This window comes from Heterocephalus glaber, unplaced genomic scaffold (assembly GCF_053883595.1).
Source record: "Heterocephalus glaber isolate CG9 unplaced genomic scaffold, H.glaber_assembly_v1.0 deba00001545, whole genome shotgun sequence".
NCBI lineage: Eukaryota > Metazoa > Chordata > Mammalia > Rodentia > Bathyergidae > Heterocephalus > Heterocephalus glaber.
In genome coordinates this window covers 1,797,101-1,812,168 of record NW_028258338.1, presented here as the reverse complement: position 1 = coordinate 1,812,168, position 15,068 = coordinate 1,797,101, and the positions used below count along the sequence as shown (strand labels likewise).

Here is a 15,068-nt window from a genome sequence, read left to right as displayed (position 1 = left end):
AAAAAAGAAGGGGGGGGGGGAGTTAATGGGATCATTATAACAGGCCCTATTAAGAGTATCAAAAAGAATAATGGTGATAGATCATCACCATTTACACTGAATATAAAAAGAATCTGCATTAATAGGGATACAAAAATGGGGAAGGGGGTGGTTTTCTTTATTATGGAAGAATGCCAGTTGGTAAACAAGAATGAGAGAATCAGAAAATCACCAATATTGCAACCAGCAATGTACCTGATCCAGGCAAGGATTGTCATTGCCAAAAAATCCACTGAGCTAAAAATATTTATTTGATCTTCACATGATCTCATACCAACTCACCCATAATTACAAAGTGGAAGTCTAATAAATATCTCTATATGATCAAATCTACACCAACAATAAGATAAAGTGACACTATATGTCTCCTGATGTGAGGTGAGAAGAGTAAACATCATTTACATACTATTTTTCCCAAAAATATTTAACATGAACCTAATCACAAGGAGGAATTATGTAAATGTAGACTGAGGGATGTTCTTGAGACATCTGGCCTTAAAAATAAGACCTGACACAACCAAATGCCGTGTTATCCTCACTGGATCAAGGATTTAAGCACTCTTCCAGGCTATAAGCCATAATTCAGGGTTTATGAATATAAATATATACAATATTTTATTAATGGCAAATTTGTTGGGCACAATAATGGAATTCTAGCCATGTAAAGAAAATGTCTGTTCTTAGGAGACATTTGATTAAGTATTATATGGAGGTGAAGTACCATTTGTTGTTTGTAACTAATTTCTAATGACTGAGCTCTGGAAAAGAAAGTAAAGCAAATGGAGCAAAATGTTAACTAGTGGTAAATGTAGGTGGACATATATTTTTATTACACTACTGTGCACTCTACTACTGGACCTACACTCTTAGCTATGAAATTTTTAAATGTTTCAAAAAATAGGTTTGTATTAAAAGACAGAGATGTGCTGAAGGGGTCCCACAGGCCAGAGGTTTAACCACTTGGGCACAAAAAAAAATGATGACTGCAGTCATACAAATAATTCAGTCAGTGGTTTTAAGCAGAAACTGTATTTTGGGGTAATCAGGCTTTCCTTTTGAGGTTATCTTATAGAAAAATGCCAGCTAATAAATTAGAAAGAAAGAGAAATCAGAAAGCTGCCATTCAGAATCCCCAAAGAAATGAGCTGACTCTAGCAAAGATTATCAATTGATACTACGATTATAAATTAGGTATATACTTGATAGTGAACTACACATGTGTACAGTTACAGATCATAGTAAGAAAGGAATAACATAATACAGTTCAATGACGATTATCATTTTAATTCAGTGGTCTTAGCAGGAATAATAGCAGATTCAAAGAGGTGTGTCACCATGACACAATATGAGATGTACATCATCTAAGATATACAATACATACTCTAGTTAGAAATGTTTATACTGTTCCAATAAACCTTCAGATCTAACTAGAAGTTCACAGAAAATAACAGGGAGTAATGGAACAAGTTAAAATACACTGCAAGGAACCAACCAGAACAAATCTGGAAGGTGAAACCTTTCATAGGACAGTAGGCCTGGCTACTACAAGTTAGTATCATGAACAATCGCAACAAAATCAAGATTAAAACAAGATCTGTTAGAAGACCCACCCATGTTACATAATACCATATATATGATAATAACATTTTAATAAAGAATGCATTTATATATATATTAAAAAACATGAAGACATTTAATAAGGTAACAACGGTAACTGGGTGGTAGGAATATAGTGTCTACATTCTTATCTGTATTTCCTATAATACACACATAATCTTCTAATAATAAAAGGCTACTTTTATTTAATGTCGGAGGAGCCATACTTAGTGGTGCACACCTGTAACCCTAGCACTTGAGAGGTTGAGGCAGGAGGATCACAAGGAGCTTGAGACAAGCCTGGGATACACAGTGAGTTCAAGGATAGTCTAAACTACATAGTGAGACTACCTCAAAACATCAAAAAATGGGAGGAAATTAATAAGGTAAGTTGCTTTGCTAAAACCAAAATACAATGAACTCTGGTCTCCCACCTACAACTGAAGATTTCCCATCACACCACTTGCCTCCTCACTATGAATCTGATAAGGATAAGAGGGTAAAAAGCCTGAGAGTGGGGCATGACCTTACCTTGACAGGTCTAGGCTATGAGGTACTCTGGCCAGGTCATTAACCAGTCCCTTCTTTAGGAACAGTCGAATGATGTTGTTCATGCCATTGTGCTGAGTCTTGGCTGTGGCACTGCTGTAGAAGCTGGAGGTGGAAGGGCAGGACTCCATGATAGTACTGATGATACACATCACTGCCTGAAGCCTGGGAGAGAAGTTTGACACCCTGGTCATATGAATACAGCCCATTCGTAAACCATGAATACAATAACTGGCCTCAGATAACTCTCTTTGTGCCTTTTGTTTCTTTCTGAGGTAACATCTCAACAGGTCAGAACTACTTCTTGGGTGCCAGCATTCATCATTTATAAAAAAAATTATATTTAAATTAGGGAAATAGAAATGTATAACCTATTCAACTCCTTGCTTAAAGACTAGCAAAAAAAAGTTTTCTCTAGTTGTCTGCCCATTTTCTCCAAATAGTAATTAGTGCTCTCAGTACTTTGAAGCACCATTATAACTATTTAAAAGGATCAGAGTGTACGATGCCAGTATGACCAGAATTCTTGTTCATATGCAAAGGACCCCATGGACAGAGAATGGAGCAAGGGGATATTCTTGGTTATCAGCACTAGGTCAAGCATGGGTTTTACCTGGCATGTTTCTCTGTACTCTCAGCCATAGCCAATGCCCGTCCTAGGGCTGCTTTTACTTCATTCACTAGGGCAACCTGGGCATCTGTACCACTCCCTGCAGCAGCCAGGCTTGCGAGGAATAGACGGGCCAGGGCAGGTGTGTCCTTATCTTCTGCATTCTGGGTGTGTGGGAGCAGGTGGTCCAGAACAAAAGCTAGTACACTGCAGTCCTGAAAAGTCAATTGTGACATTTACTCACAAACACAATTTTGTCACGTTTTGCACAGCAACAAGGTAGAAACACACATACTTTTTCCTTCAAGTCATAAATTATCAGGTCCACTTTACAGATGAGGAAACTAAGGCTCAAAGGTACAAAACAGGTAAGCAGCGAATCAATTACAAAGCTTTCGGAACCTTTACAAATCTTACAAATCACATTTATTTCCCACTACAGTTAACATATATAGATATTACATTGTATTTCTTCAAACATGTTTATATATGATGTTTAATGGAACTGTTCATAGGTAACCCTATAAATATATTAAGATAAATTAAGGATTTCTCCCATTGGATAGGTAATTTGAGGCCCAAAGAAAAGTGGCTTGCACTAAGAATTTAGTGAAAGCCTGAGGTATCCAATATTGATTCATAATTGAATGCTATAATGCTTTCAGAATTCAATTAAATTGTAATTTTACTTAAATCTGCAATGTGCCTGGTATGAGTTGCATGGGAGCATAGCCAGACACAGATATACAAAAATATTTAACGCCAGTTACTTAAAATAGCAAAAAAGGCCCAACAAGGAAAAGAAAGTCAGTCAGACTCTTCTGTGATTTACACCATGGTAATTCCTTATTTTAGAAAAAACCTTTTAAGTTCTGTGGTCTTTTAAGCATATTTTGGAACTAGATAGTACTAGTTTTCGAACTAGATAGTTGCACAACAGTAAATATAGTAAACACTCAATCACACACTTTAAAATGGTCAATTATATGGGAATATAAAGAAAATGCAATGAAGAATTCTAGACTCTGGAAAACTAGATAAAGCGAGCGTAAGACAATATTAGAAAATTTTAATTCATTTACAATGAAATACAAAGTTAAAACTGTTTTCTGAATAACAGAACAAATAATGTCATGTGAGGTTATTAGTAAAAGCTGGAAAAAGCTTTGCAATTTGGGAACACAATGTGACCAAGTACAAAAGATACAGCTCTGGTATCAGAGATCTGGATTCCAATTTTAGTTCTGCTACTATGCAGTGTGGCCTTAGGCCTGTTATTTACCTCTCTGAGCCTTCTCTCCTCTGCTAAACAGATAATACCAATAACCTTACAGTGTGGAGGTGAGAATTACCAATGGTATTTGCAAAATACTTATCAAAAGCCAATGACCAGTAGGTCACTGGACACATTAGACAGGATATTTAAAAACAAGAATAAAAGACTTGAAGCCAGGCATGGTGGTGCGTACCTCTAGTCCCAGCTATTTGGAAGGCTGAAGCTGGGAAGATTGCTTGAGCCCAGGAACTGGAGACCAGTCTGGGCAACAGATCAAGACCCCCACCTCAAAAACCAACCAAGATTTCAATAGACACTTCCCAAATGAGAATATCCAAATGGCCAATAAACCTAAGAAAAGATGGTCAACAGATAAATGCAAATTTCAACCATAATGCAATACCACTACATACTCACTAGGGTGGGTAAAATGAAAATTACCGAATGTTGGCAGGTGGCAAATAATTAGAACTCCTCTATACTGCTTATATAAAATCAACTGATACAAGTATTCTGGAAAACTTTTGGCATCATCTGCTAATTCGAAACAAATGCAGGTTCTACAGCTAAGCAAATCTACTCCTAGCCAAGTATCACCCAACAGAAATAGGTTTTTTTTTTTTTGGTACCAGGGATCAAACTCAGGACCTTGCGCTTGCAAAGCAGGTGGCAGAATCACTGAGTTAAATCCCCAGCTCTAGAAATAGTTCTTTATGTTTAAAACACATGTATAAAAATGCTTATAGCAGCACAACTTGTGATAGCTTCAAACAGAAAACTACCCAACTTTTAACAGTACAATGAGTAAAAATAGAATTGACAGTCACACAATGTAATTCTATTTAGGAGGGATGGGGATGTAGCTCAGTGGCGCCCCGCCTACCCGGCAAGCATAAGGTCCTGAGTTACATCCCCAGTACCCCCCCCACCATATCTATACAGGAATGCAAAGAAACTCCACTACACACAAGATTGAATGGTACAAACATGTTAAGCGAAAGCCAGATGCAAAAGAGCTCATATTATAAGATCCATTTATATAAAATGCAAAATCAGTTCATGTGAGAGGGAGCAGATAATTTGGGTGGTAGTTATTTAGCAAAGACTGACTATTCAATTAGGATCTATGTGTTTCTAACTTGGATTAAAGTAAAATTAGTTTAAAAGACCAAGCTGTTTCCAGATTGCAATACTAGTGCTCTTGCTCAGACCCTCTGCTGCTTACAAACTATAAAATTATGACTCACAAAATGAGGTCCCCTGAATGAAAAAAACCTCATGAGACATTCATTTAACATATAAGGGAACATTATATAGTCTCTCAAAGCACCCACTCAGTTGAAAAATCTAACCTCAGGATAATTCCGTATCACATACAAAACATGACTTCATTCTTTTCCAAAGCTCTACTGATGGACATTTAGACTTACTGTGTATTTTTGTCTGCACGTATGGAAGGTAAAACATCTCTATCTTCTTGTTTACAGTGAACCCCTGAAATTTGTGGGAGTTATATTCCTAAATCATCCTTGTATTGTGAAAGATCATGAATTTTAGAAATGGTTAGAAAAATGCCTTTTTTTTTTTTTTGGTACTGGGGATCAAACTCGGGCCCTTACGCTTGCGAGGCAGGCAACAGAGCCACTGAGCTAAATCCCGGGTCTACAAATGCCTATTTGTATAGTTTAAACCCTAAATATGCTATGTCTCCTGCAGTTATGAAATTTAATAAAATACTGCATTAATAAAGCCTTAGAAGGTCCAGGGTATTTTGGCAACATCTTTGGGCTTTAAGAACAAAGCTGAGAACACTTCAGACAGCTACATGGAGTACAGCAATCTGTTTATGATGTGGGAATGCTGGTACATCTGCCAGAGATGGGTTACAGGGCAGCAGCCAATCAACAGCAAGGAAAAGTAAACACCACTCTAGGATTGGCTACTTGCAAACCTCCTGGCAAAAAAAGCAATTGTAGAGGATATTTGTAGTTTCCACAAAATTGCAGGGATTTCTGTAAACAGTTATTAGTTAGGTTCTAAGGGAAAACATGCAAACAACTGAGGTTGTGAACTGCGACTTCATGGGGGTATACTGTATATGGCTTATTTCACCAGCCCTTAGATATATTTACTTAAATGCCTCACACATACCTCTTAAATTTCACATTTTTCCCCCAAACCTTTTCCCCTTCAGTGCTGTTAGATGTTAGATGATGTTGTTAGTTGCCATCCATAACAGGAATAAAACCCATAAGAAACAAGAGTGCTTGATTTCTTCCTTTATCCTCCAAATCCAATTATTATCATTTCTACCTCTAAGATATCTTTTTAACCATTCATTTTCCCAACTTCACCAAGATCTTGTATTATCAAGATTATAATACCAGATTCCTAACTGATCTTTCTAATTTACATCTTGCTTTTTGCAATCTCCAAACTGCAGACCAAAAAACAACTGACCAACCACCAAAAAATCCCCACCAAATGTCATTAACTCACTTCTTGAGTAAGCCTGATGGCTCCACATCATGGGGAAAAGGTCTAGATTTTTAATGTATTGTAAGGGGCTTCATTGGGTGAGCGCTTAGCATGCATGAATTCCTAGCAAAGTGTCCAACACACAGCAGGTACCCAAATGAATGAAATTTAGTATCTTAATCAAAACTGGAAATATTACCTCTTTGATCAGTTCAGACTGGCCCACAGTGTAGCTGTAGTTGGCAATCAAGGTAGCGATACCAACATAGGACCTCACCAACTCTGCCAGAAGACGGAGGATAGTGGAGGTAGGCATTAAAGGTTTGCTTCCCTTGCCTTTCTGCTTGTTTTCCTCAGAGGCCCGGTCTCCTTCTTTATCTTTCTTCCCATCCCGAGACTCCTCTGGAGTTGAAGCTCCTGAAAAAGAGCCAAACATTGGTTCAATTTCACACTAAGGCAAACTCAAGCCTTAGGTAGAAAGAATATTAACTTCTCTACTCTGGATCACGTGTATAAGCTGGATCCTCTTTTTACACCATGGTTGAAGGACAGAGAACCTGGATGACCCAGGTCTCCACATGGTATATAGATACAATATAGCAGTGAGGCTTTGTTCAACTGTTCATGTACCCCCTCATTATGTATGTAAAATTATACATAATTTTATGCTCCAGAAATACTGTACTAATAGCTCCCTAATCATGTCTTGCACCCTCTCTCAACATTTTCCTTCTCTTATATTTGCCTGGCACACAATTACCTAGTTTGGCTCAAATGCTCACTTTCTCTATAAATATTCTCCTGTATCACCTAGATGTATCGAGATACTATGCACACACTGTTCATTAGCTACACACGCCTGCATTCAAGCAGTTACCTTGCTATTGTAGGTCTCCCTCACTAGACAAAGTTCTTTTAAGTGCAAGGATTTATTTTGGGGCCTAATATAGTTTGCTACATAGTAGACACCGATGCCTCCCTTCACTAATATTGCTATCACCCATACCCATACCAAATGGTAGTAAGCATATTAATATAAGTTGACCATTATTTTACCAGTTATTTCACTTTTTCAATTTATCTCTAGGGATTAGTATGATACACAGATTATCTCCTAAACTAGATCTTAAAGTCCCTCTCTATTCAAGGTTAAGCAGCTCTTCAAAGTTCTCATTTGACTTGTTTCCACATGACATATCTCTCTAACTCATGGTGCACAGACAATGGGCTCTTCTGACACTGTCAAAATCTATCACAAAGGGCATATAATTAGAATAGCATCATTGGCACCAAAGAGAACTTACTAGAAGATATATGAGCTGGTTTAAAAACTATAGGCAAGGGATCTTACCATAGCAATCATTAACAGGTTAATACAAATTACACTAATTTCAGCATATAGAGACCCCTTATTTACACCAACCCTGACAAAGTTCACTTAGACAAGTAATTGTGGCAATTATACCTGTATTTTACTGCCCTCTGCTCAGGACAACCTATAGCTTCTTGAAGCTATCTTCCCAAGAATAACAACAAAAGAGTAAATCATTACCCTCTCCTTGGGAGGTCCCAGATGTGGAAGTCTCACCAGAGGCACCATCTGCAGCAAAGACCTGACTCTGTGGAAGAAAAAAGCTCCTGAGCCATTATGAATTTCAAAGACAGCTAATTCCCAATTAGCAAGACTCCTTTCCAGGGTACCAGTGGAGAATGCTACAGATTTTCTTTGGCCAACTTTTAATCATGTTCTACCTCTAGAATTGGTGGAAAGCTATCATTATGAACACATTACCTGGGAGAGTAGGGAGAAAGAAAATTTCTAGAGACATTCCAAATTTAATTTTTAGGCAACAGATCATTGGTAGATATATCTAAATTATCTTTAAAATTGCAACGGCATTGGCATAGGAAAAGACTTTATGAGCAAAACCTCAGTAGCACGGGAACTAGCAGAAAGAATCAACAACTGGGATTTCATCTTATTGAAAAGCTTTTGCACTGCAAGAGAAACCACCAACAGAGCTAACAGACAGCCTACAATGTGGGAAAAAATTTTTAGCAGCTGTAACTCAGACAAAGGGCTACTATCTAGAATATATAAAGAACTGAAAAAAACCAACCCCCCCCAAATTCAAAGACCCAATTCAAAAATGGGCATCTGAAATGAACAGGTATTTCTCAGACAAAGAAGTAAAAGCAGCAAATAAACATATGAAGGAATGTTCAACATCACTGGTCATTTGAGAGATGCAGATGAAAACACTGACATTCCACCTCACCCCAGAAAGAATGGCTGCTATCAAGAAATCAACCAATAACAAATGCAGGCGGGGGTGTGAAGAGAAAGGAGCCCTTTTCCATTGTTGGTGGGAGTGCAGACTGGTGCAACCACTATGGAAATCAGTGTGGGGATACCTCAAAGAACTAGGGCTGGAGGTCCCATTTGACCCAGCTATTTCCCTGCTGGGTATTTTCCCAAAAGAATTAAAAGAATCATACCACAGAGATATATGTGTACCCATGTTTATTGTGGCACAGTTTGTAATAGCTAAAGCCTGGAAACAGCCCAAGTGCTCATCAACTGGAAACTGGATAAAGATGTGGTTTTTTATAAAATGGAGTACTATTCAGCCATAAAGAAAGAGAAACTAGAGTCATTTATAGCGAAATGGATGCATATTGAGGCCATACTCTTAAGTGAAATAAATAAGACACACATGTGTAAATATCGAATAGTTTCTCTAGTGTGAGAAACTGAGAGTGTAAATAAAGGACTAAAAGGATTAATAATTAATAATTGATACTTTGAAATAGGAAAAGGTCCAAAGAGGTAGGGGTGGTGGGAGGGGAAGGGGAAAGGAAAGAATGGAAAGGAAAAATTATGAGAAAAGAAAAAAAAAAGGAAACGAAGTATGTAAATAGGGAAGGGTTTAGGGGAGAAGTGCGCACAGGTAACGGGGAAAATATGAGAACCAAGATACATCATGTACAGGTACAAGCACCTAAAGGTAAATGTAAATGTATTGTATACCTAAAATGTACCAATAAAAGAATTTAAGAAAAAAAAATTGCAACAGCATAACACTAAATACAGAGACCACATAAGCAACGGAAAGAGAAGACAGAAATGTTAGAATTGACTTACATTTAAGGAAAAACTTGACTGTGTATCAAAGTCACTGCTATGACGAGTAAGTGACCGGTACTGCTGGTATACATCATCACCCATGTCTTGCAGGAGCTGGCCAACTTCCTGGGTCATGCCCCCAGGTTTAGGATCTGATTTGTCTGCTAAAAAACCCCAGAAATAAACATCAAAAATAAAGCAAATTCACACATCACATAGATTATCCTAAGGAAAATCCAGAATCACCTGACTTGAATGGAAGCTTGAGTTCCAAGCAATTAAATCATGTTTTTTTCCTAGCACTTATATACAGCCTTTGAGGTAGGAACATAGGAAACCGTGTTATACCCTCTAATATTGCCCCTAGCTCTTTGGGCAATAAAAAGTTTTTGAGTATGAAAACATTAGAGAATTCCTGGCATTTTATTCTCAATCTGCTCATAAGTTCCTATTATCTCCTTTCAAATCTTTATTCATTCTTCTCTGTGTGTTACACACTTTTTTTTTTTTTTTTTTTGGTACCAGGGATTGAATTTGGGACCTTGCACTTGCGAGGCAGGTGGTGGAACCACTGGGCTAAATCCCCGGCCCATATGTTATATACTCTTATACAAAAGAGAATAGATAAAACAAACTTGTTCTAAGGAACTTTTCTACCTGTCTCACCCTTAAAAGGACAGCAGCTGGCTCACCCTAAGATCCACCACTACCTTGGGACCTATCATATTAATGATTACTAGTTTCTTCAGAAAGGTGCACTGTGTCTTATTCATCTTGATTTCCAGAGTATGGGTTTAAAGTGAGTGCTACTAAGCCATGAGTTGGTTGAAATGACTCAGGCAAAGTCATGTATTCTCTGCAGTGCTTAGCCTTCTGAGGTAGAGTAGCCACATACCTTCCTCTGGGGCATGGTATGCAGCCAGAGCATTCAGCATATCATAGATCACTTCCTTGATAGTATCGGGAATGACAGGCAGAGATGAAGGCTTCAAAGGGGTTGTTTTCACCAGCTGTACAGCATTAGGGCCTTTAATCCTAAGATTCTCAAATTCATCATCTGAAGCTAAGCCAAAATGAGAGAAAAAGCAGTCAACAGTGAACCAGTACTACCTAAACTTGGTTACAAACCAAGAAAAATTTAGAAAGGGGCTTATATAAAACTCAAACTTTGAAAAGGAGGCCATTATTAATGTTCAAGCAACATACTGTACTATTAATTGTAGGTCAGCCCTACTGCCTCACCAAGATGAACTCTTAGAAGGCGAAGACTAGACTAAATGAGTCCTTGGTATCTCTGGCAGGGATAACAACAGAGCAAAGTTCAGAGAAACTACTAAAGTACAGTAACTATTGAACTGACTGGTCCAAATGATCTGTCAAAGTCCTTGTACTTGCTTAGAAAGGCTAAGTTACAGATTTCCTCACAGGAAAAATCTCTGGAGTTATACCATGCTGAAGATTTCACTGTTTCAAAGGCCAGGAATGAAATGAAACTAACCAGTTCCTGAACCTCGAGGGGCTGGAAGAGCAATGCGGATACAGCAGTTTGCCACTTCAGTGAATATGTCTGGATTACGGCATGCGGCTGGCCCAAGGACTCGAAGGATATAGTTGATCTCTCGAGAGCCTAGACTGCCAGATACAACACCAGAGGTAGTGCTTCCAGCTCCACTTGTTGCTGCTGAGCGCACAACCTAGTAAAGAGATGGGAAAACACTGGTGATTAAACATCACTTTCTAAAAATGCAACTGTAGTCAAGGAAGCAAAGGAAGCATTACCAAAGATTAAAATACTAACCAGGCTCTGCTTCAAAAGAGTAGATGACAGCTTTAGATTTTCAGGAGAAAGATATACTTGGTCTTTAAATCCTATCCCATCCCTTTTCAATTCAAAAAACATGGCTCATAAAAAAGTTAACAGCACACCTCAAAACTATCAATTCTTAGACCAGACTGCGTAATAGAAGCTGGGAGATACATCTAGATCATAAATCCCACACAACTTCCACTTTTATGTGCCAGCTCCTAGCCTCCTCAAATGCTGTCCCGATTTTAAGCCAGAAAGGTTCAAAATATGTAATACTGATATCCTCTCAGTGTATAAGAACAAAAATAAACATTTCTTTGCACCTCAAGTCAAACACTAGTCTGAGATAATAGCCACAGGAAATATCAAACTTCTACAGATTATTTGCTTTGATATCAAGGCTCAATACAGATATGCTTTTGCTCTTCTCCCAAAATTGCTTACCAATCATGAAAAATACAGGAAAGTATGAAGAACTCTACTTCAAAACTCAACTATAGTACTTGATATCTTAAATGTTTTTCTTATCAAATCAGTCTTGCTTTTAGTCTAGCCCCAATATTTTCCTTAGGTAGTTATAATTCTGAATTAATTTCTTCTCTTTTGCTTTTTTGAGATGGGGTGGGGGGGGTCTCACTTTGTAGTCCAAGCTGGCCTCAAACTCACTGCAATCTGCCTGCCTCAGCCTCTCGAGTGCTGGGATTATAAGTGTGCAGCACTATACCCAGCAATAATTTTATTTTTAAACATAAAAAATTGTGAATGATGTAAGGTACTATATAATTAATACAATTCCTGTACTGCTGAACACTAGAACTCTATAGTTTCTTGATATTATAAGCAACTCCACAGTGAATTTATGCTGACATACTTGATGTTAACCATCAGGTACATTCCTAGCCACAGAACTTCTAGATCAAAGGACATCTTAAATTAATAGTATCAAATTGGTCGTCCAATGTGGTTGTACCAATTTCTACTTCTGTCAAAAGTAAAAGTATGTTTGGCTTTCCACACACAAACCTATAATGTATAATATCAAATATTTGCATTTTGTTAAAGCTTTGAAAGTTTTCTCCCCATCCAATGGGGAACTATTTAACCATAGCATTTTTACATTTATAAACTTCCAAAGTCTATCTGTACACAGCTGTTTCTTCCCTGCTGAGCCGTCTCCTGACCTTGGATCCCTATGCATGCTGCCTTTAATAGTTCTATTGTTTTTACACATGTGAGGTAAAATCAAAAAGGCTGAGTGAAGAATTTGACATGTATACTCATACACACAATTGAAATATAAATTGATACCACCTTTCTGGAAAATTTAAAACATACACCTTTTGATCCAATTAACTAAGCTCTAAGAGTAACAATCTTAAACCCAGACAAAGCTAAGCACAAAAATGCATATTGCAACAATGTCTCAAGAGATGGAAGTAGAAATGATGTCATTTAACAGTCATGACACTATTCACAAAAAATTAGGATGGAGAATTTTGTAAAAGCAGAGGAGGAAAAGCTTTTTACTAGGTAAGATGTTTGACTCTGATCTCCCTGCTGTTTTTCTTTTCTTTTTTGGTACCGGGGATCGAACTAGGGTCCTTGCGATTGAGGGGCAGGCTTCGATTGTGGGGCAGGCTTCGGAACCACTGAGCTAAATCCCCTGCCCTCCCTGCAGTCTTAATGTTGATGTTCCAGATGTTTTATGTTTTGTAATTACCAATTCATTTCTTCCATTGCTTTATAAATTTCCTAAACGACATAAACTGCTATCTGAACTGCACAATGGGTTTGTGTTAAGTGTCTACCACAGTGACTGACAGATCATATTTAAAAAGCTTTGCTATATTTTTACAATCCAGAAATAAAGTTTTTGAAGAAAGGCTGTTTAGATGAATGTCTGAGAGGTGTTCCTACAAAGGAATGATCTTTAAGGCATGATCTTTGTGTCCCCATTTTCTACTAAGCATTTTTGGCTTGGTTAGTGAAACCTAGATTAAGACAAGACTTTCCAGATAAGAAGTATTAAAATAGTAATACGACATTTAAGTATAGAAAATGTATTTTCTAATTTTTTTTTGTCTATGGAGGATTGAACACAAGGCCTTTGTACTGAGTTATGCCCCTACCTCATTTTTATTTTTAGTTTTGAGACAGAGTTTCTTTCACTAATTTGCTATGGCTGGGGTTGAACTCATGCTGCAGTTTTCCACAGTGTGAAGATTACAGCCGTGTGCCACCATGCTGGATAATTATTTTTAAAAATATTACTTAGCAGGATAAAGTACCATACCCAAGCAAATTTCTAAGCACATGGCTGAGAAATTTTGCTGGGCAGATTATGCAGTGTACACATCTAAAAAGAACTGGAAATATTTTCTGATAGCAAGGAAAACAAAGTGTGATTTGAAGCTAAATCACCATGTGGCATAAAAAATACTCACCTTTTCCATTGTATGACGGAGGGTGCAGGGGTCCTCAATGATGTGTCTTAAGAGAAGGGTGACCAGGGGAGTAAATCCATTGAAACCTGAGCTCTGGGTCAAACTCAAGATCATGCGAGTACTCTTCAGCTCTGCAAACATCATGGCATATTTGTGGTCCCGGGTGAGCCTCAGGCAGAGGCGAAGGGTGGCATGCAAAGTGTCTGGGTCCACAGGGACTCCCAGCATGCTCACACATGCCCGGATTAAAACAGTCACCATATCTTCTGTCAGGCCCTGGATCAGGATCTCCCCAATTTTTGTTTCTTCTAGGCTCACTTCCTTTTCAGTGTTTGTAATCTCCAGGGTCAAAGAGGTATCTACAAATGAGAATTTACACAGTTTCACTTCACATTTACTTCCGCAACTCTCCTCCTAAGAAACCAACTGCCAGCTTGGGTATTAAGAAGAAACACAGCAAATATGAATTCTAAGACCAGATGAAAAGACATGCCATGTAGGGGAGTACTATGCATCTTTTATTTGCTAAGTAATTGGATGAAAACCACTTGCAGTGAAACTGGCCAGATTTTAAGCCATAAAGGCATACTAGCTTTAGGTAAAACACTCCTTAAAAACATTCAAAATGAAAACCCCATACCACTGCCTTTATTTTCTTTACGTTTGATATCCATTTCTTTGCTTTCTTCCAAAGTCTTCTCTAGTTCCTGGCCATTGTTGTTTTTTGAGTTTTTATTCAGTCGTGGTACCCTGAGGAGAGTCAGCATCACAGGCCGTCGATTCCCTGTTTCTTCATTAACCTAGGAATTCAAATAGACAAAAAATCTTTACCAGAAAAGTAATTATAAAGGTTGGAGGTAGGGAAGATCTTTTTGGCAAAATGCTGCAAAAATAAGGAACCTTGGCAATTTATTCCATTTCTATAATTTACAGAGAGAATACACAAAGGGTCCAGAGGGAAAGTGGCATAAACAAGGCCCTATAATGAATTTCTATACTTTTCAGTAGATTAAATACCATCTCTAACTACATCCTAACCCTTGAACAAAAATCATATCTAACAAGCACAAAATCAAACTGCCAAAGACTCATGGTCTATCTAACCAATGATTTTAGGAAGCCTCAGTTCTGTTAAAAACTGC

The 15,068-nt window shown here is 37.8% G+C and overlaps 1 protein-coding gene across 18 annotated transcripts in view; it reads right to left on the bottom strand.

The window, feature by feature from the left end:
- Positions 1-15,068, bottom strand: part of Huwe1 (HECT, UBA and WWE domain containing E3 ubiquitin protein ligase 1) — a 146,166-nt gene that overhangs the window by 30,292 nt on the left and 100,806 nt on the right. For 14 of the 18 annotated variants that reach the window (XM_013068752.3, XM_013068758.3, XM_013068760.3 and 11 more), the window contains 9 exons: positions 14,567-14,726; positions 13,927-14,285; positions 11,174-11,369; positions 10,571-10,738; positions 9,694-9,839; positions 8,101-8,167; positions 6,748-6,965; positions 2,798-3,009; positions 2,167-2,349 (listed from right to left, as the gene is read on the bottom strand). In XM_013068752.3, coding sequence (XP_012924206.1) covers positions 2,167-2,349; positions 2,798-3,009; positions 6,748-6,965; positions 8,101-8,167; positions 9,694-9,839; positions 10,571-10,738; positions 11,174-11,369; positions 13,927-14,285; positions 14,567-14,726 — 1,709 coding nt within the window. The remainder of the gene's footprint in view (positions 1-2,166; positions 2,350-2,797; positions 3,010-6,747; positions 6,966-8,100; positions 8,168-9,693; positions 9,840-10,570; positions 10,739-11,173; positions 11,370-13,926; positions 14,286-14,566; positions 14,727-15,068) is intronic. The other 4 variants (XM_021251229.2, XM_087189647.1, XM_087189648.1 and 1 more) reach the window with 2 other exon arrangements.